The sequence below is a fragment of the Mastigoproctus giganteus genome, chromosome 12, assembly GCF_048544385.1.
Source record: "Mastigoproctus giganteus isolate SK-2022 chromosome 12, ASM4854438v1, whole genome shotgun sequence".
NCBI lineage: Eukaryota > Metazoa > Arthropoda > Arachnida > Uropygi > Thelyphonidae > Mastigoproctus > Mastigoproctus giganteus.
The window spans coordinates 11149406-11173716 of NC_143586.1; the positions used below are offsets into that span (position 1 = coordinate 11149406).

Genomic DNA, 24311 nt, shown 5'->3' on the forward strand with positions numbered 1-24311 from the left:
ACCAAGTTTAATTTGCAGAAAAATTAAGATATAGCATTGTTTAAATTTGATTTCAGTGGATTGAATATTTATAGAAAGCAAAAACCTTTACTGGTTTTTCCTTTCTATTCTAAATGTATCTTAAAACTGTTCTATATGAAATCCTAATAATAGCATCTAGAGTGAAGTGATAAAGTCACAGTATTAGGCCAATTTTTTTTTTTTGCACAGAAATGAAATTCCTGAAGAGTTAGAAGACGGTGAACCAGTGTGCACTTATGCAGGACGGGAAGTAAGGAAATGAATACTAGAAACTATTCATTTTAAAAAATTATTGTTAAAGAATTTTTAAAGATGTTTGCTATTTAAGTTTTTCAGTATTTGCAATACAATATTTGTCGGCTTATTAGACGCTGAGGTGTGGAAGACACATCCTCAAGATGCATTTGGAACAGTAAATTTAAAAAAAAAAAGAACTTTTGAAAAAAATTTACTGTTAATACAATGGAAGAAATTTAAAATTCAATAAAAATAAAAGCCAATAAAGAAGGTATAGGATTATTACTCTTGTTATTTTAGTATTATTATTATTCAACTTCAGATTCTTTACTGACTTGATAATCATTATCCTCAACATCATCATAATCATCGTTATCATCATCCTCTTCACTAGTATCACTGTCACTCATACAATAAATAATCTTCAGTGCCATCCATTGCATTACTTAGTCCACATTTTTTAAAGGACTTGACCAGAATTTCAGTCTTAACATCATGCCATGACTTCAGCACCCATTCACACACATTAGTGCTATTGATGGACATTTCATCCTTCCCACAGGCATCATATTATGGTATGATGCCTCTATCATCCATTTATTCCATTGTTCCCACATGTTATTATTTTCTTGAATGGCTTATTGATGCTGACATCTAACGGCTGTAGCTGGGAAAGTAAGCCACTCGGAATTACTGCTAATTCTGTGTTCATCCTTTCGTCCAGTTGTTTGATGTTTTCTGTTCTATCTGCTCTAAACTGATCCCATACTAGTGGTGTGCATTTTTATGTAGTAGTCCACCAGGATGCTTGGACCAGACTTATACAGATCAATCCTTGATACGTTCTTCATTCATCCATCCCTTTGGTTGTACAAGTATGTGAATTCCATTTGGCAGTTTATCTTTTGGTAAAGTGTTTCTTTTAAAAATTAACATTGGCAGAAGTTTGGTCCCATCAGCACAACAAATTAAAATTTCAGTGTAGTGTGTCTTTTCATGTCCAGTGGTTTTAATAGTTATAGATTTTTGTCCTCTCAGATTTACGGTTTTATTGGATGACACATCAAAAGTCAACGGAATTTCATCTGTGTTCCTAAATGCTTCGTTTTCTGCCATTAAGGTAAAATTTGTGGAAATCTAATATTTTCTGTTTGTACTCAGCAGGCATTCTTTGGGCTATTCTAGTTCTTGTGTATAAGCTTAACCCGTTTCTTTTCATAAAGCAATAACTTCAAGATTCAGCTCCTTTAAAGTCGTGTACAGTAATACCCCGAAGTTACGCGATAGGTGGGTCCGACGAAAATCGCGTAAGTCGAATTCGCGTAAGTCGGGGTACAACTTTGCATATAAATACATATAAATTTTGCTTAATTGGGACCAAGGACTAACAAAAACACTAGTTTAGAAGAAAAATATTAATAAAATTGCAGTTCTTTATACATATTAATACAAAATATGTATTAAAAAAACAAATGACTTACGTTAAAAAGTTATTTCGATGTCGATGGCTTCATAAAATCTAACAAATTCGTCTGACGACACAGCGCGTTCTTTTTTTCACGCAGAATTTCTTCGTAGCAAGCTAATAATTTTTTTATTCCTTGCTTTGTAGCTATAACGCGTTCTTCGTTGGAGTCTATGTTTTCTAAAATTTTTAAGCCCTTTACAATTGAGCCCTTTTCAATTTTCAACCTGTCAAGTTTGCAATTGTCATGTGCTTTTCGCCGTTGCTTCATTTAGGCCTGTAGTACGTGCAATATCACATGGTCTTTCATTTCGCTCAAAGCGTTTCACAATTTCATATTTTTTTCTCTATCGACAGAGGCGGACTGGCAATAAGCCTTACCGGGGAAACCCCGGTGGGCCAGTGTGATTTTGGCCATAAACCATAGTATGAGGCCACTATAAATTTTCCCGGGTAAGAATTTTTGACCCAGTCCGCCTCTGTTTATCGATAATTGCTTTTCTTTTTCTCTCTGAATCTGCAGTGTCTTCACCAGGACGCTTCCTTTTTATTTTTAGGGAATAAAGCACAATTACAAAACGAGGAGGCACGCTTGATACGCATAAACAAAGCTGCGCGCATGTAGCAACTGAATAAACAACACCATAAAGGCAGAGATACACTATTAACACCTCACATTTCTAGGGGTTACTACCATAAAACAATAAAAATCCAGTTGCGTTTCTGCTAGTGGAATCTGTTATAAACTGGTAGTAAACTCGATCTAATTGCATTTGCGATTATACCGATAGCTGGAATTGTGTTGGTTTTTACGTTATTATGGTGAAAGTGTGTTTCCCCTTCACTGATATAAAAAACATAAAAGCAGCAAAGTTGAATTTTGTTCATCTTTCGCTCTCATTCTCCACCGTCGCACCGTATATCGATAACATATGAAAAACGACCTTGAAGATAGTGGGCGGCAGCGTTGCCAAACGAAAAAATCAGGAACCGCGTAACTCCGAGTTCGCGTAAGTCGGGGTAGCGTAAGTCGGGGTATTACTGTATTTCAATATCAGTTGTTCGTTTCCATGCTTCTACTATTATCATTTTAGTACTCACTGCTGCAATATATATGTCTCTAAGTTACATTATCCAACTACACAAGTTTTCTTCCAAATTTGGCACTTTTGGAATTTTGCAAAGGTTATGCTTTGTTTTATCTGCTTCTTGTAATAAAAATTCCTACTTCCTCCATTTGAAGAATCATCCCAGTAGGCAGTGGTCCAAAATTTCATTCTGCTGCTCTGTTCCTCTGTTCTTTGACATATTGTACTACTTTTAACTTAAATCCAATAGTATAATTTTGCCTTCTTATTGTGTCTACCATTGATTAAGGTTTAAATGTATAACTGAAATTCACATGTTACTCCCACAGCAGCCTGGTAATTACTGAAAAGTGTACTGACCATGATTGCAATACAAATTAATTTTTTTAAGGGCACAAAAGGTGATGTTGTTGTACACGTTGGAACTTATGACGTTAAGAGTAAGAGATCTGCAGATTTACTCAACAAGTATAGGTCAATGTTGAAAAAAAGTTGAGTTAGGGTTGAATCTGAAAGTGTCTGCAATTCTGCCCAGACACGATAGGAGGAAGTATATGATGAGAGCCTTGTCGATCAATTCGGCCCTGGAGAGATTGTGTGAGGCTCAAGGAATAGAATTTTTTCCAGCCTGGTCTGTGCTTGTTGACAGGAGAGACTGCTTCACAGGGATGGGGTACACTTAAATAGAAAGAGTGCAAGAATATTTGCTGATGCTATCGAGGTAGTGTTAAGTGGGTCGGAAAACTGTTAGCTTGAGGGGATACACAGACTAAAAGGCTGGCGCCTCCGTAGCCAGGTGGGAAGGAACAGCAGTGCGTAGCACATGCTTCTTGATTAGACCGGGGTTCGGGCCTGTAACCACCAAATACGGAGGATGCGGAAAGGTCAGGGAATGACCACCGCATATTCCAGGAGCAATATGGCCTTAGTTGCTAATGCTCCTAAAAACCAAATAACAACAACTAAAAGGTTAACAGTGGCCACAGGCAAAAGTGATTCTTGCACTGCTTCTATTAGAATGAGCAGCAGTCTGGAAAGCAAGGTAATGAAGATTTCCAGGACGGCTGGGAGTCATAGTGGAACAAGTAAATACATGGGCTGTGTTAGGGTAACTAAGAGTAGGAACAGGCGCATGTACACCAGTGCTAGGAGTATAGTTAATAAATTTGATGAGTTTGAAGTGCTAGTCAAGTCATCAAAGGGAGATATTGTTGGGATATGAGAAATGTGGTGTCACACAGATATAAGCAGTGCAGAATTGGTATTTGGCGAGTATAATGTGTACAGGAAGGATAGACAGGACAGGAAGGGAGGAGGGGTTATGCTGTTATGGTTCAGTGGTAGAATGCTCGCCTGCCACGCGGGCGGCCCGGGTTCGATTCCCAGCCGATGCAAATTTTTGGTCCTTGAGGTTGTCATAGACATTCTCTCAGATATGCCAGACAAGCTGTTCTTGCTACCTGGGAGTCTAAAACGCTGACGGAACTGATATTCGGGTGACACTCAAGTCAAAGTGGACCCAATTTCGGCGAAGTCCGGACGGTCTATGACAGCCAAATCCTCTGCTTGCACCTTCACGAGGGTGGGACTGTTAGTAATCCTGGGTATAACCTTCATGCACAAGTACATGGTGGGTGACCACCCAGGTGTGAACCAACGTAAGCAGGGGTCGAGGTGTGGTGCCCACACCACATGGAGGAACACCGCCCCTCTATGTTATCAGGCAGTACTAGGTGGTAGATGACTCTCATCAACCGGTGAAATACCACCACTTTGCTTATTGGAGGCTTGAAGTGGTGGAACCCATGTTTAGTCTCTAGAGCTAAGTTCCCTGCCAACCCTTCCCTATCTCTTCCATCATGCAGTATGATTGATGATTTTTGAGGTTATGATGAATGTCGTGGCGAGATCCAATATTCCTTACATTTCGAGGGTACAGTTCTAAAACGGTGTTCGCAGGCCGGCCGCTAGTTAGTACACCGGACTGAACCTATTGGTAACTCTCTAGGAAGCTTCCGGATCAGCTAGTGTATAATCTTGCTACCTCTACTCTGGCAGATAGTGACTGGAGGGAGTCCGAGTAGTGTGTATGCGGGGAGCATTGTCGAGGCCACGTTATGTCACGGATCTGGTATATTCTTACCACATGTACGCCATATCCAAAAATTTCATTACTTCATACAGCATGTCCCACCCACTTTTTCTTACTATTCAATACACCATGAATTGTCAAAATAATAGAGCAAGCTTATATGCAAAAAGATCTAAACCTCCCAAGGACTTCCTAATTCATTTCACAAATATACGTGGTCTCAGTTCTAATCTCAACGATGTCCATTTCCACTTGCAGTCTTCCAAACCCCATGTACTTTTTCTGACTGAATCTCAGTTATCAGTTGATTCAACTACTGCTCATCTCAGATGTCCAAATTATTTGCTGTATGATTCCTTTCGCCTCAAAGGTGGTACTTGTGCATATGTCCGTTCCGATATTCCCTGTCAGAGACTTGGTAATTTGGAATCACCTCTTTTCAATCTTCTCTGGCTTAAAATCTCTTTACCTCATTCTGTGAAATTCATCTGTTGTCTCTACCATTCTCCCAACTCCACTAATCACTTGGAGCTCTTTGACTTCCTCTCTTTGCAACTTGACTTTCTCCAGGCCAACTTTCCTAACAGTGAGGTAATTTTCCTTGGCGATTTTAATGTTCACAACTCCAGCTGGCTTCCATTTTCTAGTCACACCAACCCAGCAGGTCGAGATGCTGAGGCTTTTGCAATTACTAATGACCTAGCACAGATTGTTCATTTACCTACAAGAATACCGGACAATCCTAATCATACAGCCAATACGCTTGATCTTTTTCTCACAAACAACCCTTTTAAGTACAAGGTTGAAGTGAGAGGTCCTTTAGGCACTTCAGATCACAAATTGGTGATTGCCTCTTCTCCAATGGAACCTTTATCTCATGGCTATTCCCAACCTCGTATTGTTTGGCATTACAAGAATGCAAAATGGGATGACCTGCGAGACTTCTTTTCTTCTTTTCCTTGGTCTGATTACTGTTTCAAAACTTCTGATGTCAATTTGCTCAGATCGTGTCAGTGAAATTATTCTTGCAGGAATGGAATCCTTTATCCCACATTCCACTTTAAAATCTCGTCCTTTATCTAAACCTTGGTTCTCCCATAAATGTGCTAAGGCTGTCCAAGAGAAGAACGTTGCATATCGTAATTGGCTTGTTTCTAATTCTTCAGTTTCATTTTCTGCCTACACCAAAGCTCGCAACAATTGTAAAGCAGTTATTAATCAGTCCAAACTAGAGTTTGAACAGGCTAAGAGTAGAAAACTTGCTTCTTGCCCTAATGGTAGCCGAGCATTCTGGTCTCTTGCCAAAGCTATTGGCCGCAACTTTTGCCCATCTCTGCTCCCACCTCTGTCCAAACCAGATGGTTCTGTTGTCACTTCAGCCAAGGATAAAGCTGACCTGCTAGCATCCCATTTTTCTTTGAGCTCATGTATTAATGATCTTGGTAAAACACCTCCCACCATTCCTAACACGCTCCATTCAATGCCTCCTGTGGTCTTCCGTCAAAAGGATATCAGAAGGATTTTGATGAATCTTGATGCTAAGAAAGCTCCAGGTCCTGATGGTATTTCTCCACTTGTTCTCAAAACCTGTGCTCCTGAACTTACTCCTATTCTTTGCCGCCTTTTTTCACTTTCTTATTCCAAAGGTGTTTTTCCTTCTGCTTGGAAATTTGCTCATATCCAGCCAGTTCCTAAAAAGGGTGACAAATCCCTCCCATCCAATTATCGTCCCATTGCAATTACTTCTACTCTTTCTAAAGTAATGGAGAAATCAATTAACCGCCAACTCTTAAAACTACTTAGACACCTTCCGTCTGATCAACGATCGCCAGTACGGATTCCGTCAGTGTCGATCCACTGGTGATATTCTGGCTTATGTTACCCATTTATGGACTAATTCAATGGAAAGGTTCGGTGAAACACAAGTAGTTGCTCTTGACACCTCAAAGGCTTTTGATCGTGTTTGGCATAAAGGTCTTCTAAACAAGCTTCCATCTTATGGTTTGCCAACTGTTTTTAGTAATTGGTTATCCAGTTTTCTCTCTGATCGCTCACTGAGGGTGATGGTAGATGGCTCTCTGTCTTCTAACTTCTCCACTAATGCCGGTGTCCCCCAAGGTTCAGTTCTTCCCCCCACTCTTTTCCTCTTGTATATCAATGACCTTCTTCCATTGACTGGAAATCCTATCCATAGTTTTGCCGATGATAGCACATTGCATTCAACTTTCCATTTTGAGAAACCTTGTCCAGCTCAATCAGCTTCAAGTTCTCGAAAATCTGCTGCCAATTCCTTAAATGCCGAACTTCAGGTAATTCTCCAGTGGGGCAAAGACAACTTAGTTGATTTCAACCCTTCTAAAACTCAATCTTGTCTTATATCTCGCAAAAAGGATTCTTCTGCTCCTATGCTTATCTTTAGTGACACTCCGATTTCTAGGCAAAATGATATATCTCTTTTGGGGATTACCCTGACTTCTAATCTCTCTTGGCACAAGCACATTACAAATATTGCTTCCTCTGCATCTAAAAAACTTGGTTTTCTCTTTCGCTCTCGGCGTTACTTTTCTCCCAAACAGCTGCTCACACTGTATAAATCTCAAATCCGCCCTGCCATGGAATATTGTTCCCACATCTGGGGTGGTGCCCCCAAAACCTCTCTCAGGCTTCTTGATTCCATTCAGAAGAGGGCAGTTAGGTTAATTAATGATTCATCTCCAGAGTCTCTCCACTCGCTGTCTCATAGACGCACTGTTTCTGCTGCATGCCTCTTCTACAGATACTTCCATGGGCACTGTTCTTCTGAATTGGCTTCTATAATTCCCTCTCTCTCTTTCAAAACAGTCCGAACACGTGCCGCCACCAGCCAACATCCATTTACTGTCCAACTTCAAACCCACAGAACCAACTTTTCATCTTCCTCATTTATTCATTCAACTGCCGTTTTCTGGAACAACCTTCCTTCATACGTATTTCCTGAAAATTACAATCTACAGAAGTTCAAGTCCAATATCAACAAATATCTTCTTTCGTGTTCTCAACCTCCAACCCAAGCACAGTACTAAGTACTATAGGTTATAATACCTCTCGTGTTTGGGGTTCTCATAAAAAAAAAAAAAAAAAAAAAAGTTAATAAATTTGATGAGTTTGAAGTGCTAGTCAAGTCATCAAAGGCAGATATTGTTGGGATATGAGAAATGTGGTGTCACACAGATATAAGCAGTGAAGAATTGGAATTTGGCGAGTATAATGTGTACAGGAAGGATAGACAGGACAGGAAAGGAGGAGGGGTTATGCTGTTATTTAAGAAACACATAAAATCTAAGTGAGTGCATCCAATTGATGTTGGTGGACAATGCAGTGTTGAGTCTGTTTGGTGTGAAATAAGCACTAGGAAAGGAAAAATGAAAGTAGGTATGTAGTATTAGTAGTAGTGGCATGTAATGCAAGAAAGCAAGTGTATGAGCTTATGCAGCATCAGCCAAAAAAAAAGAAAAAAAAACGCACCATTCCCTCCAAATGCCTGTCCAGTTCCTCCTTAAATTTATTCAACCTATCAACTTCCACAATGACAGATGGAAGTTTGTTCCAGCAATTAACCACCCGCTGGCTAAAGGCAAATTTCCACACATCTATTCTACATCTGTCTTTTCTTAATTTGAAGTTATGCCCCCTTAGGTCCATAATCTGAACAAGTGGAAGGATCCCATCAGAATTCAGCGTGCTCAACCCATTCAAGGCCTTATATACCTCAATCAGATCACTGCGCAGATGCCTTGTCTCCAGCCACTGCAATTTGCAGAACTTAAGCCTCTCTTGGTAATAGGATCCCTTCATTCCCCTCACCAATCTTGTTGCCCTTCTCTGTTCACGCACAAGTAAATTTCATCCTTCCTAAAATGAGGCCTCCAGACCTGTATGCAGTACTCAAGGCGTGGCCTGACCATTGCCTTATACAGAGGGACAATCACCTCCTTCTCCCTGCTAGCAAAATTCCTATATATCATTGACGAAACCCCATGACCTGCCCTGGCAGCCTGTCTGCATTGCTCAGAAAACTTCATATCTGACTGCACAATTACTCCCAGGTCTTTTTCATTTTCTACCACCTTAAGTGTAGTACCACACAGTTTTTACATTTCTCTGGGGTTACTTCTACCCATATGCAGTACTTTGCATTTGTCAAGGTTAAACTTGAGTTGCCACTTCTTAGCCTATCTGCCCAAATTATTTAGATCCTGTTGCAGTAGCACACTGCCATTACTGTCATTAACAACCCTGCCAACCTTTGTATCATCTTCAAACTTCGACATTAAGCCTGATATACCTTCATAAATATCATTGATAAATATACAAAACAACAGTGGACCGAACACCGAACCCTGTGGGACTCCACTAATAACATTAGTCCACAAAGAGCAGCACCCATTGATTACCACCCTCTGTCTTTTCCCACTTAACCATTCTTTTATCCCTTGTAGAACTTACCCTTAACACCATTCTGCTCCAATTTGTACAATAGTCTTCCTTTTGCAACAGTGTCAAAAGTTTTCCTGAAATCCAAATATATGATATCCAAATTATTTTTTGCATCCAGTTCCTTTGTAACCACATCATAATATCCAATAAAATTTGTCAGACAAGACTTTCCCTTAACAAACCCATGCTGTGTCTGAATTATTGCTGCAGTCTTGTCTTGATGATTCTGCAATGCATCTTTAACCAGTGACTCCATTATTTTACCCGGAACAGAAGTTAAACTAACTGGTCTGTAATTACTCGTGTCACCCTTCGATCCTCCTTTGTGAACTGGGGATACATTTGCACATCTCCAGTCCGTGGGAACCTCCCCTGAGTCCAAGGATGCTCTCATAATTATGGCTAAGGGTTTGCTTAGTTTCTTTGCCGCCTCCTTTAATATAACTGGATAGATCCCAGCCACCCCAGGTGCCTTTCTTATGTTTAACTTCAACAATTTCTCCTCCACTTTGCTCTCAGTTATTACAAAATCATTAAGTATCCTGTTACAATTTGATAACCTTCTGCCATTTTCAAACCTTAATAATTCCTCATGTGTGAATGTAGATGCAAAATACTCATTCAATTTGTTTGCTATCTGAGCAGGATCATCAAAAGTCGAACCATTGATGTAAAGTGGGCCAATGAGATTCATCCCCTTCTTTTTAGAGTTTATATAAGTAAAGAAATCCTTGCTGTTTTTTCTTAGCATCTTTTGCCAAAGATTTCTTGTAATCTGCCTTCGCCTGCCTAACCTCCTTTGTGACCTGATTACAGACTAGCTTATATCTGCCATTGGCTTCTGAGTCGCTTGATAATTTATATGCATCCCATGCATTTTTCTTCTCTGTTGCGAGTCTCATTAGTTAACCATTTAGGCCTAAACCTTGATCAATATTTCTTAATAGGTATGAAACTTTTAGTTGTCTCCACGATTAATTCCTTGAATGCTTCCCACTTAGAATTTACTGTTGGTAACGTCATCAGTTGATCCCACTGTACAGAATTTAAAAACTGTCGGAGACCACTGTACTTACCTTTACAGAAGCAAAAACCCTTTCCTTTACCCCTGATGGTAATTAAATCTTTAAGTAAATCCCACATCAGTACACTGTGATCACTGCCACCTAGTGGTTCCTTTATCTGTAAATTCTTAATACACGAATGATCACTGATGATAACCAGATCAAGAGGATTACTTTCTCTGGTTGCCTCTCGAACATGCTGCTGTAGAAAACAAATGATCTATGGGTTATAGGCCTATTGAGTATAATGAGCATTCTGCAAAGAAATAGTGGGCCAGTAAATCAGAATGTCTTATAATGGGCAATTTTAACTTTCCGGATATTGACTGGGACTTGTGGATTGGTCACTCGCACACTAGCACAAAAGTCTTACTTTTGTGGATTTATTGGATGACTGTTTTGTACAGCAGCATGTTTGAGAGGCAACCAGAGGGAGTAATATCCTTGATCTGATTATCAGCAATGATTATTCATGCATTAAGAATTTGCAGATAAAGGAACTGCTGCGTGAGAGTGATCACAGTGTACTGATGTGGGAATTACTTAAAGATGTAACTACCATCAAGGCTGAAGGGAAGGGCTTTTGTTTTCATAAAGGTGACTACTGTGGTCTCAGACAGTTTTTAAATTCTGTACAGTGGGAGTACCTGATGATGTTACCAACATTGAATTCTAAATGGGAAACCTTCACGGACTTAATTTTGGAGGCTACTAGGCTTTTCATTCCAGCTAAGAAATACTGTTCAAGGTTTAGGCCTAAATGGATGTCAGATGAATTAATGAGGCTTGTGGCAGAGAAGAGAAATATATGGGATGCATATAAAGTATCAGGTGCCTATGGCAGGTATAAACTAGTCTGTAATCAAGTCACAAAGGAGGTTAGGCAGGCGAAGGCAGATTACAAGAAATCTTTGGCAAAGGATGCAAAGAAAAACATCAGAGTTCTTTACTTATGTAAACTCTAGAAGGAAAGGGATGAATCAGATTGGACCAGTTAACATAGATGGGTTGACTATTGATGATAATGCTCAAGTAGCTGACAAACTGATTGAGTATTTTGCATCTACATTCACACATGAGGATTCATTCAATGAGGGGAAGTGCCAGAAGTATAAAACTCTAACAGGGAGCTAAGTAATTTTGTAATAACCGAGAGCAAAGTGGAGGAGAAATTGTTGAAGTTGACGGGATCCATCTAGTTATATAAGTACTGCATATGGTTAGCGATAACCGAAGAGAAACGTATCAACTCTGTGGTTCTACACTCAGGGAAGTGGAAAGTGAAAAAGACCTCGGGGTAATTGTGCAGTCAAATATGGAGTTAGCATTAGTATTAGTAGAGGCATATGATGCAAGAAAGCAAGCTTATGCAGCATCAGCCAATAAAAAAAAAAAAAAACTTCCATTTCACCCTTCTGTTTGTTTGAAATACCTGTCCAGCTGAGCCTTAAATTTATTTAGGCGATCAACTTCCACAACAAGTGATGGAAGTCTGTTCCACCATCCAACTACCCGCTGGCTAAAGGCAAATTTCCGCACATCTATCCTACATCTCTCTTTCCTCAATCTTAATTTATGCCCTCTCAGGTGATTATTCAGAGCATGAGGAAGAATCCCATCAGCATTGAGCAGGCTCAAACCATTCAAGGCTTTATAGACCTTTATCAGATCACCTCACTGGTGCCTAGTCTCCAGACACTAATTTGCAAAACTTAAGCCTTTCTTTGTAAGACCAAGCCTTAGTTCCATTCACTAATCTTGTTGCCCTTCTCTGTACTCATTCCAGCAGCTCTACATCCTTCTTGAAATGAGGCCTCCAGACCTGTATATAGTACTCATGGCGTGGTCTGACCATTGCCTTATACAAAGGAATAATCATCTCCTTATCACTGCTAGAAAAATTCCTGTATATCATTGACAAGACACCATGAGCTACTCTTGCAGCCTGTCTGCACTGCTCAGAGAACTTCATATCTCCTGCACAATTACCCCCAGGTCCTTTTCCCACAGAGTTGATACGTTGTTCTGGGATTGCTGTTTGCCATATGTAGAACTTTACATTTGTCAATGTTAAACTTTATTTGCCACCTCTCAGCCCATCTGCTCAACCTTTTCAGATCCTGTTGCAGCAGCATAGCGTCAGTAGTGTCCTTAACAACCCTGCCAACCTTTGTATCGTCTGCAAACTTTGACAATAAGCTTGATATACCATCATCAGTATCATTTATAAATACAGAAAACAATAATGGACCCAACACTGAACCCTGAGGGACTCACTAATAACATTAGTCCGTGATGAGCAGTGTCCATCGATTACCACTCTCTGTTTTCTCCCCCTCTACCTCCCTTTATCCCTAGCAGCAATTTGCCTCCAATGCCACACTGTTCCAATTTGTGCAGCAGTCTTCCATGTGCAACAGTATCAAAAGCCTTTCTAAGATCCAAATATATAATTTCCAAGTTATTCCCTGCATCCAGTTCTTTTGTGACTGCATCATAGTATCCAATCAAATTGGTCAGGCAAGACCATGCTGTGTCCGCGCTATAACTGAAGTCTTGTCTAGATGATCCTGCAGTGCTTCTTTAATCAGTGCCTCCATTAATTTTCCTGGAACAGAAGTTAAACTCACAGGTCTATAATTACTTGTGTTAGTCTTTGATCCTCCTTTGTGAATTGGGGTCACATTTGCACATCTGCAGTCTATGGATACCTCCCATGAGTCCAAGGAAGCTCTCATAATTACGATTAATGGTTTGTTTACTTCCTTTGCTGCCTCCTTTAATATAACTGGATAGATTCCATCCACCCCGGGTGCCTTTCTTGTGTTTATCTTCAACAATTTCTCCTCCACTTTACTCTCAGTTATTACAAGATTATTTAGCTTATTGCCAGAGTTGAATACACCGCTGGCATTCCCCTCTCTGAATAACCCCTGATGTGTGAATGTCGATGCAAAATATTTATTTAGTTTGTTAGCTACCTGAGCAGGATCATCAACAGTTGAACCATCGGTATCAAGTGGACCAATCTGATTCTTCCCTTTCCTTCTAGAGTTTACATAAGTAAAGAACTCTTTGCTGTTTTTCTTTGCATCCTATGCTAAAGATTTCTCGTAATCTGCCTTTGCCTGCCTAACCTCCTTTGTTCGCTGAGCTATGCAGACGGGCTGCCAGGGCAGGTAATAGTCTTGTCAATATATAGGAATTTTGCTAGCAGGGACAGGGAGGTGATTACCTCATTATACAAGGCAATTGTCAGACCAAACCTAGAGTACTGTATGTCTTGAGGCCTCATTTTAGGAAGGATGTAGAGTTGCTAGAACGAGTAGAAAGAAGGGCAACAAGATTGGTGAGGGGAACAAAGGGGTGCTCTTGCCAAGAAAGGCTTAAGTTCTGCAAATTGCAGTGCCTGGAGAGTTGGCACCTGTGAGATGATCTGATTGAGGTGTATAAGGCCTTGAATGGGTTGAGCAAGCTGAATGCTGACAGGATTCTTCCTCTTGCTCAGACGAACCTGAAGGGGGGTGTACAGTTTCAAATTGAGGAAATATAGTTGTAGAATAGATGTGCTGAAATTTGCCTTTAGCCAGTGGTTGCTGATTGGTGGAACTGGCTTCCATCTTTTGTTGTGGAAGCTAATAGCCTAAACAAATATAAGGCTGAGCTGGACAGGCATTTGGAACGAATGGAGGGGTGAAATGGGAGTGTTTTTTTTTTTTTTTTTTTTTTTTTTGGCTGATGCTGCATAAGCTTGCTTTCTTGCATCGTATGTCTCTACTAATGCTAATGTATATTGAGTATGGGCTGTATTGCCACTTTTGGCTTCTAAGACTCAGGGAGAATTCTAAAGGTATTTATAAGGAAAAAATTGTCTTATAAGCCTTCAAAAATGGTATTTTCTATTAGTATATGTTATCATTTGAAGTATAACAAAATTACTTGAGTCTTTGTTGATAGTGGAACAGCAATTTAAATTGTGTTGGATACTTGATGTCTCCCTCCCCCAGCCTTCCTATAGATCCCAATATTTTGCCCTTCATATCTGTGGTGTTTTATGTTTTTTTTTTTCCCTCCTTTGTTTCCTTGTTTTTTTATGTGCCTGCACATTTTGTCTTTATTAGGTGTCTGTTTGTCATTGCCATTTGTAGAACTCTTTTGCTACTAACTCTACTTATTTCCATTTAATTCTCATTATTCTCTGTAGGCACTACATCTCAATTGCCTCCAATCGTTTTTTTGTCATTTCTTTGTTAATTGGCCAAGTTTCCCATCCACATTAATTTTGGCAATATTCCAAAGTCATGATTCTTAATTCCAAGTTCAGCTTGCCATCAAATAGGATTTTACCCATTTGATTGAATGTGTGCACTCTTGTCCTATATGGAATCTGATCTCTTTAGTTCAATAGTTTAAGTAGACTGACTTTCATAGGTAGCAAAAGTTGTTGACTTGTTCTGTATTTCCACTTTTGCAGAGGATGCAGAATGTTATTTTTATTTATTCATGCACATAATTTTTGACTTAACATTAATTGTAAGGGCACATTTCTTCACTTTTAGATTCTATTCTGCTCACTAGGAGTTACAGTTCTCTTTGCAAGGCAGCCATGATAACTGTATAATCTCCTTATCCCAAGTTGTTTAATTTTTTTATTTTATTTAATTTGATGTCTTCCTCTACTTCATTCAGAGCGTCCTGTATTATTTTTCCTGACCAACACCTCTGCTAACTTCAATGCAATTGTATGTCCTGCTCTTTCATTTCTTTGACATTTTCACTTTTCCCTTTTTGATACATGTTTCTCGCTTTATAGGTAACAATAGTCTTTCCATAGATTCTTAGCTGCCCTGGATATTTAAGGCCTGACAGAGACTGGGTCTGCAGGTTGATTGAGAGATTTCAGCATGCTTTGTGTTTGTGTGTGTATCCTCAACATGGGCACCTGTTGTGGCGAGGTGGACCTCCCAGTGATGCTGCTGCTAGCCCTCCAGATTAACATCAGTGGGATACAGCACCTAGGTTCCAGACTAATATCATAGGAATCTAGTATGTTTACCATGTACCAAGACCCACGGAAATAAAGGGGATGCTTGTTGTGGACCCAGCTTCAACACTTCACTTTAGCCTCTGCTTTGACAAGACAGGTGGTCTCCAGGGATGGCTTAGTGCCCTAGGATCAATCTGCTAGGGCAGTGCTTCCCAAACTACTGAGATCTATGGACCCTTTAAAAAATCAAAAAAAAGTTTGCTGACCCCTATATATGCACATATATATATATATATACAGGGTGTTTCAGTTAAACGTTTCAGAACTTCTAAGAGGGGTAGGGTACATCCTGACAACTCGAAATCATATAGCAGTGTGGGGTCGGAAATGCTTTCCTGAAGCGGTGTTGTACACAGAAGCACCATAAAGAAAAGAGACCGTAAGTGAGAAATCGTTTTAATAATACATGAAAAGAAGCAAAAGGTACATGGGTTAAAGTAAGTGTTCGAAGTTTCTTCCACGGGCTACAATGCACGCCTCACATCTCCGACGCATGGACATCCGAACATTCTGGAATACTCCAGGCGAATTTCGAATTTCTTCGGCAGCTACTGCGATTCTTGCAACCAGCTCCTCACATTGTCAACAGGGGTGTCATAAACTAGCGATTTCATATGACCCCAGAAATAAAAATCAAGACATGATAGGTCGGGTGACCGAGCAGGCCAACGCACGGGACCACCACGTCCGATCCATGTTGACCAAATGTGACATCCAGGTAGTTACGAACATCTCCGCTATAATGGGCAGGGGCTCCATCATGTTGGAACCACATTGTCTGTTGCGTCGATGCAGAAATCTGTTCATCTCTCAAAAGTTGTGGCAATACTTGCTGCAGAAAGATCAAGTAGATAGGTCCGGTTAGGCGACACGGTAACAGGTAAGGTCCGATGAGGTGATCTCCCATAATACCGGCCCATACATTGACCGAAAATCGAATCTGTGCTGCACGACGTCGTATTGCATGCGGGTTCTCGACCGCCCAGATATGGTCGTTATGCGTGTTGAAAATTCCTTCCCTTGTGAAGGATGCCTCATCGGAAAACAACACTTCAGCAGGAAAAAGGGGATTTGTAGCACATTTTCCAAGGTACCACTGTGCGAAAGCAATACGAGGTGCATAATCCTCCGGTTGCTGTGTCTGGAAACGATGCATGTCTTGTTCTCGGAGAATCCTCCAGACGCTGCAATGGGAAACCCCGACTGCGTTTGCTAGACTTCGTGTACTCGTTCTTGGATTCCCCTGTACATGCTGCAGCACATTCTGTTCGACGGCTGGAGTCCGTGCTGTTCTTACCCTGTCCCTGTCAGCTCTTTCAAATGAACCTCTCTCAGCTAACCTCTGGAGCAGTCTTGCAAAGAAATTATGACTGGGAATACGCCTCGTCGGATATCGTTCCGCGTACAAACGCTGTGCGGCTGGCCCACTACAATTTGCAGTCCGTACGCCAAATGCATATCGGCTAACTCTGCGTTCATGTAATCATCCATCCTACTAACTTGGCGTTCTTGTTCAAGAAATTCGAAATTCGCCTGGAGTATTCCAGAATGTTCGGATGTCCATGCGTCGGAGATGTGAGGCATGCATTGTAGCCCGTGGAAGAAACTTCGGAAATTTACTTTAATCCATGTACCTTTTGCTTCTTTTCTTGTATTATTAAAACGATTTCTCACTTACGGTCTCTTTTCTTTATGGTGCTTCTGTGTACAACACCGCTTCAGGAAAGCATTTCCGACCCCACATTGCTATATGATTTCGAGTTGTCAGGATGTACCCTACCCCTCTTAGAAGTTCTGTAACGTTTAACTGAAACACCCTGTATATATATATATTATATATATTATATAATTAATAAGTTGTAGTGAAAAATCGAAACAGCAAAAAAAGAACGAAAAAATAATATATTGTGCTGGTTTATGGATCCAGAACACTGCTAGTAATAGCAGAAGTACCCAGCAACCATAATGAAATATAGATAAATAGATTAGATAAGTATATGAGCAGGGGTGCTCACCTGTCAGGTGTAGTTACAATGAAAAAAAATTAAGTGTCTGAAAATTTTTTTCCATTGTAACTACACCTGACAGGTCAGCACCCTACTCCTACACTTATCTAATCTATATATATGTTTCTCTGTGTGTGTGTATGTGTATGAACACTGGGTTTTCTGAAAAGAAAATTCAAAGTTTTATGTTTAAAATGAGTTGTATTAAACACACCTTTATTCTTATTTTTATATAAATATATAATAATAACTTTATTTATCATAAATTTTCTATACATAGAATGAATAATTTGACCAGTTCCAGAGGGTCCATTTCGAGGACCCCCAGGGGTCTGCAGATCCCAGTTGTGCTAGTGGGTTCACCTGAAGGATCAACCAAATCAATGCATGGTCTGAGTGATGAGATTCATGACTATTCATGATTCATGAAGTGTGGTATGGTGTCTGGGTAGAGCCCTGGCATCCCACTCTTGAGCACATTTATTACTTGCTGTGTCATGAGTATCCCATTTGGACTCCGTTGTCATGAAGAGCTCAGACACTAAACAAAAAAAATAAAAATTACTATGAATCCTGATAAAAATCTTCTTCTCTTCTTTTTCCAACATAGTCCCTACCAGAAAACAATGAAATTGGTAATAATAATAATAATATCCATTGCAGCAGAATAGGCCCAAACAGAGGAAAAATATCAGAGCCTACACCATTCTCCCTGATAATTCACTCAACTTGTGAAAAGCCCTTAGGAAAAATGCCCCTTTGTTTATGCAGAAGGGTTTGGAAGGTTTTGTAGTCTCCCCTAAATCAGTTAAATGGTTATGTTCTAGTGCCATTTTAACAGAAACAAAAAGTGATAGTAAGCATTCAGAACAGCTTCTTTGAGCTATTCTTCATCTTCATCAATTGTCAATAGCATCAATTGCTAACTCTATTGAGAGAATCCTGATTACACTAGCCCTCCATAAGACACTCATTTATCTTGTGGCATAATCTCAGAATGGGATCTTCTTGAAGTGTTTGAAGAAGAAATCTGTTGAGGTGTGGGAGCTGTAAAATGAATGTGCATGGAGATGGATATCTATACACTAGAAACCTGATCCTTACTTTCAATTCACCAGTATCTCCTAATTCCATTAGAACTGAGTACGTACACTTCTCAGTAAGGCCTCTTACCTAGTCCCCTACACATTGTAAGTATCAAAAAATATGGACACTTACAGATGACTTATTGTGGCAACCTTGCACCTGCTAGATGTGGCTCAAAGGACCACAAAATAATGGTTATATTCAGCTTCAAAGCCAATATGCATCAATTGTGAAGGAGAATACCCTGCATATACAAGGCAGAGCTGAACAAATCATATCAGGAGGTAAGGAAAGCAGTGAGCCCAATAAATAACACTAAACCAACATATATTGAGAAAGTTGCATGGAAACATTCCATTGGGATGCAAACTGATATGACTATTCCACCAAGAGTCATTCACCCTCTTTGCATGCTATTTATTGAGCTCAAGAAAACCCAGCCAAAAAACAGTCAGTTGCTACTCCAATATCCATACCTCTCAGTGCCCCACTACTGGAAGAGACACTCTATAATACAAGAAGTAATGGATGTAGAAGAAAAAGGATGACCAGACAACTCAGCCTTGGAACTCTTTGCCAAGGAAGAGATGGATGCAGGACACCACTTATACTCCCGAAAAAAGACAAATTTAAGACTGATAAAACTAAGCCGCCACCAAGCACTTCAAAAACTGGCCAATGGATCCACCAATCCCAAATAATGGCCAAATTCATACAGTGGAATTTTTGTAAATTCTGTTGGAATATTGATAACATCAAGGCTATAGGCATAAGGCAGTTTGCCTGTTTTCCAGGAAAGGATTTAAAGGCAAATGAGGACCCTACTTTGCAGAATGCCAGCCTAATACACAAAGACTGAGCAGGGGATGGTCCTGCTCATAGTGGAATCACCACTGTAGTGGGCAACCATATACCTCTCCAAATAGTTACTATTTGGATCTTTGTAGGGTGTGTCTTAAGAAAAACATAAAATCAAAAGAAGTGCATCCATTTGATATAGATGAACAGTGCACTGTTGAGTCAGTTTGGTGTGACATAAGCACTGCGAAAGCAAAAATAAGAGTAGGAGTGTGTTATAGGCCGAATGAGTACAATGAACAATTGTACAGAGAAATAGTGGGCTATTTCTCTGTAAATCAGAATGTCTTATAATGGGGGATTTTAACTTCCCAGATATTGACTGGAACTTGTGGGTTGGTCACTCACACACTAGTAAGACTTTTTGGGATTTATTGGATGATTGTTTTCTGCAGCAGCATGTTTGAGAGGCAACCAGAGAGTGTAATACTCTTAATCTGGTTATAAGCAGTGATCATTCGTATATTTAGAATTTGCAGATAAAGGAACCACTAGGTGGCAGTGATCACAGTGTACTGATGTGGGATTTACTTAAAGATATAATTACCATCAGGGGTAAAGGAAAGGGTTTTTGCTTCCGTAAAGGTGAGTACAGTGGTCCCAGACAGTTTTTAAATTCTGTACAGTGGGATCAACTGACGATGTTACCAACAGTAAATTCTAAGTGGGAAGCATTCAAGGAATAAAACGTAGATGCTACTAAAAGTTTCATACCTATTAAGAAATATTGTTCAAGGTTTAGGCCTAAATGGTTATCAAATAAACTAATGAGACTCGTGACAGAGAAGAAAAATGCATGGGATGCATATAAATTATCAAGCGACTCAGAAGCCTATGGCAGATATAAGCTAGTCTGTAATCAGGTCACAAAAGTAGGTTAGGCAGGCGAAGGCAGATTACAAGAAATCTTTGGCAAAAGATGCTAAGAAAAAACAGCAAGGATTTCTTTACTTATATAAACTCTAAAAGGAAGGGGATGAATCTAATTGGTCCACTTGATATCGATGGTTCGACTGTTGTTGATCCTGCTCAGATAGCAAACAAACTGAATGAGTATTTTGCATCTACATTCACACATGAGGAATTCTTAAGGTTTGAAAATGGCAGAAGGTTGTCAAATTGTAGCAGGGTATTTAATGATTTTGTAATAACTGAGAGCAAAGTGGAGGAGAAATCGTTGAAGTTAAACATAAGAAAGGTACCTGGGGTGGATGGGGTCTATCCAGTTATATTAAAGGAGGCAGGCAAAGCAACTAAGGAAACCCTTAGCCATAATTCAACCTCAAGGACCTCATGGTCCTTGAGGTTGTCACAGACATTCTCTCAGATATGCCAGACAAGCTGTACTTGCTACCTGGGAGTCTAAAACGCTGATGGAACTGATATTCGGGTGACACTCAAGTCAAGTGGACCCAATTTCGGCGAAGTCCGGACAGTCTGTGACAACCAAATCCTCTGCTTGCACCTTCACGATGGTGGGATTGTTAGTAATCCTGGGTATAACCTCCATGCACAAGTACATGGTGGGTGACCACAAAGGTGTGAACCAACATAAGGAGGGGTCGGGGTGTGGCGCCCACACCACATGGAGGAATGCCGCCTCTCTATGTTACCAGGCATTACTAGGTGGTAGATGACTCTCATCAACCAGTGAAATACCACCACTTTGCTTATTGGAGGCTTGAAGTGGTGGAATCCATGTTTAGTCTCTAGAGCTAAGTTCCGGTCAACCCTTCCCTATCTCTTCCATCATGCAGTATGATTGATGACTCCTGAGGTTATGATGAACGTCGTGGCGAGATCCAATATTCGTTACATTTCGAGGGTACAGCTCTAAAATGGTGTTCGCAGGCCGGCTGCTACCTATTGGTAACTCTCTAGGAGGCTTCCGGATCAGCTAGTGTATAATCTTGCTACCTCTACTCTGGCAGATAGTGACTGGAGGGAGTCCGAGTAGTGTGTATGCGGGGAGCATTGTCGAGGCCACGTTATGTCACGGATCTGGTATATTCTTACCACATGTACGCCATATCCAAAAATTTCATTACTTCATACAGCATGTCCCACCCACTTTTTCTTACTATTCAATACACCATGAATTGTCAAAATAATAGAGCAAGCTTATATGCAAAAAGATCTAAACCTCCCAAGGACTTCCTAATTCATTTCACAAATATACGTGGTCTCAGTTCTAATCTCAACGATGTCCATTTCCACTTGCAGTCTTCCAAACCCCATGTACTTTTTTCTGACAGAATCTCAGTTATCGGTTGATTCAACTGCTGCTCATCGTTGCCCAAATTATTTGCTGTATGATTCCTTTCGCCTCCAAGGTGGTACTTGTGCCTATGTCCGTTCCGATATTCCCTGTCAGAGACTTGGTAATTTGGAATCACCTCTTTTCAATCTTCTCTGGCTTAAAATCTCTTTACCTCATTCTGTGAAATTCATCTGTTGTCTCTACTATTCTCCCAACTCCACTAATCACTTGGAGCTCTTTGACTTCCTCTCTTTGCAACTTGACTTTCTCCAGGCCAACTTTCCTAACAGTGAGGTAATTTTCCTTGGCGATTTTAATGTTCACAACTCCAGCTGGCTTCCATTTTCTAGTCACACCAACCCAGCAGGTCGAGATGCTGAGGCTTTTGCAATTACTAATGACCTTGCACAGATTATTCATTTACCTACAAGAATACCCGGACAATCCTAATCATACAGCCAATACGCTTGATGTTTTTCTCACAAACAACCCTTCTAAGTACACGGTCGAAGTGAGAGGTCCTTTAGGCACTTCAGATAACAACTTGGTGATTGTTTCTTCTCCAATGGACCCTTTATCTCATGGCTATTCCCAACCTCGTATTGTTTGGCATTACAAGAATGCAAAATGGGATGACCTGCGAGACTTCTTTTCTTCTTTTCCTTGGTCGGATTAGGCCCCGAGTGCCAAGCGATAGTGACAAGCGATTTTCTTCCAGTGATTATAGAGTGATCTCCAAAGTGATATAGTTTCTTTATTTTCCGGTGCAGCTGTTATTTTATTTACTTGAAGTGGTTTTGTGCTTTAAAAGTCAAAAGTAAGAACCCAGAAAGGCAGTCCACCTTTCTTTTCTTATTCTTTATATATATAAAACTAACCAAATCCACTAACTTAAACAACCGCTTGGTCACTGGTGGCACCGCTCCTGCCTCCACGTGGCGGGGCCGGTAACCTGGGGGGAAAACCAACCCTCGGGGCGAAAAGGAGCAAAGATGGAAATAAGTGAATTTCCACGTTTAGAGCCAAAGTGCTCTCAACATGAACACGACAATGACACCGACAACGACTTCTCTCTTTCAAAGAGACAAAAAAAGGACACTAGGAAACAGGAATCTCCAGCTTTCCTCATAATACACTCCTTGTCATCCCAACCTGTGAGCAAGCTCTCGCCTTTCATCATCCAGAGATGCCTAGAAAACGCTGCAGGTTCACCAAAAATGGTTAAACGTCTCCAATCAGGAGATCTACTAGTAGAGACATCTTACTCAAGACATTCTGAATTACTACTGCAACTTACTTCTTTAAGCGGAATACCAATTCAGGTTACCCCACACAACACACTAAATTCTTCCAAAGGAGTGATCTCCGAATGGGCTCTATTATATGTTTCTGAGGAAGAAATTGTCCAGGAGCTAAAAGATCAAAATGTGTCTCATGCAAAACATATCATGATCAGAAAAGACGGAAACTTAACTCCCACGCGAAACATAATCTTGACTTTCAGTACTCCAAATCTACCGGGTTCTGTCAAAGCAGGTTACTTGAATTGCCGCATTAGGCCATATATCCCAAATCCGCTCAGATGCTTTAAATGTCAAAAGTTCGGCCATTCTCAGACAGCATGCCGTGGATATGCTATATTCCAAACTGCAGCTGCAAGAATCACACGCAAGCAGAATGCAAAGCTCCAACACCACAGTGTCCTAATTGTAGTGGCAAACATCCAGCCTACTCCAAAGACTGTGATCTATGGAAGATAGGAAAAAAAATACAAAAATATAAAATTGAAAATAAAGTCTCTTACCAAGAAGCGAAAAAACAGATCAACTTAAGTATGCCAAAACGCACTTATGCTTCTACGACTCTCAGACAAGAATCAGCGCCATGTCAGACAGAAGTATCCATCTCTCCAAAAATATCAATATCAGACTGGGCACGATCAGTACTCCTGATCCAGCATCCATCTAAACCAAATTCAATAGACCAAAGCAATAACACGCCACTCACAGTTCCAACCCAGAGACTTCCGCATCGTCAGGCAGCAGAAAATTTGCAAAGATCTTATTCTGCTGAGACGAAAGTATCAGGTCTAACAAGCATGGATACAGATGATTCTATCGGTCAAGAAGAACTGCTTGAAATACACGCAGAAGATGATATGGACGATAGCAATGAATCGGGACGTCCCACTTTTCCCCGAAAAGAAAAACCAAAACCGGACCGTCATAAACAATCAACTTATAAAAAGCAGTCAGATACATCTTCCACGAACAAAACCAAATAATGGAACAAATCATTCAGTGGAATTGTAGAGGTTTTCGCAGCAACATCGATGATATCAATGAACTAATTCACTGCTTCAATCCTGTAGCTATGTGCCTACAGGAAACCAACTTGACACCCCAAGTTTCCACTACAGTCAAAAATTACACTATCTACAGACAAGATAGATCTGACACTAATAGTGCTCATGGAGGAGTAGCCATCCTGTTGGACTCAAGAGTTCCTTCCAGATGCATTCCATTGCAAACCTCTTTAGAAGCTGTTGCCGCACGCATAGTAATTGGAATCACCGTTACATAATCGAAGATCTTGTGTTGCAACTTCCGGT

General features: G+C 40.3%; 1 protein-coding gene across 1 annotated transcript in view; it reads left to right on the plus strand.

Moving 5' to 3' along the window:
• The window catches only part of LOC150076681 (tether containing UBX domain for GLUT4), a 328877-nt gene that overhangs the window by 126504 nt on the left and 178062 nt on the right, over positions 1 to 24311 (plus strand). Inside the window, exon 4 of the mRNA XM_090386552.1 lies at positions 211 to 271. Within this exon, the coding sequence (XP_090242678.1) occupies positions 211 to 271 (61 nt within the window). The remainder of the gene's footprint in view (positions 1 to 210; positions 272 to 24311) is intronic.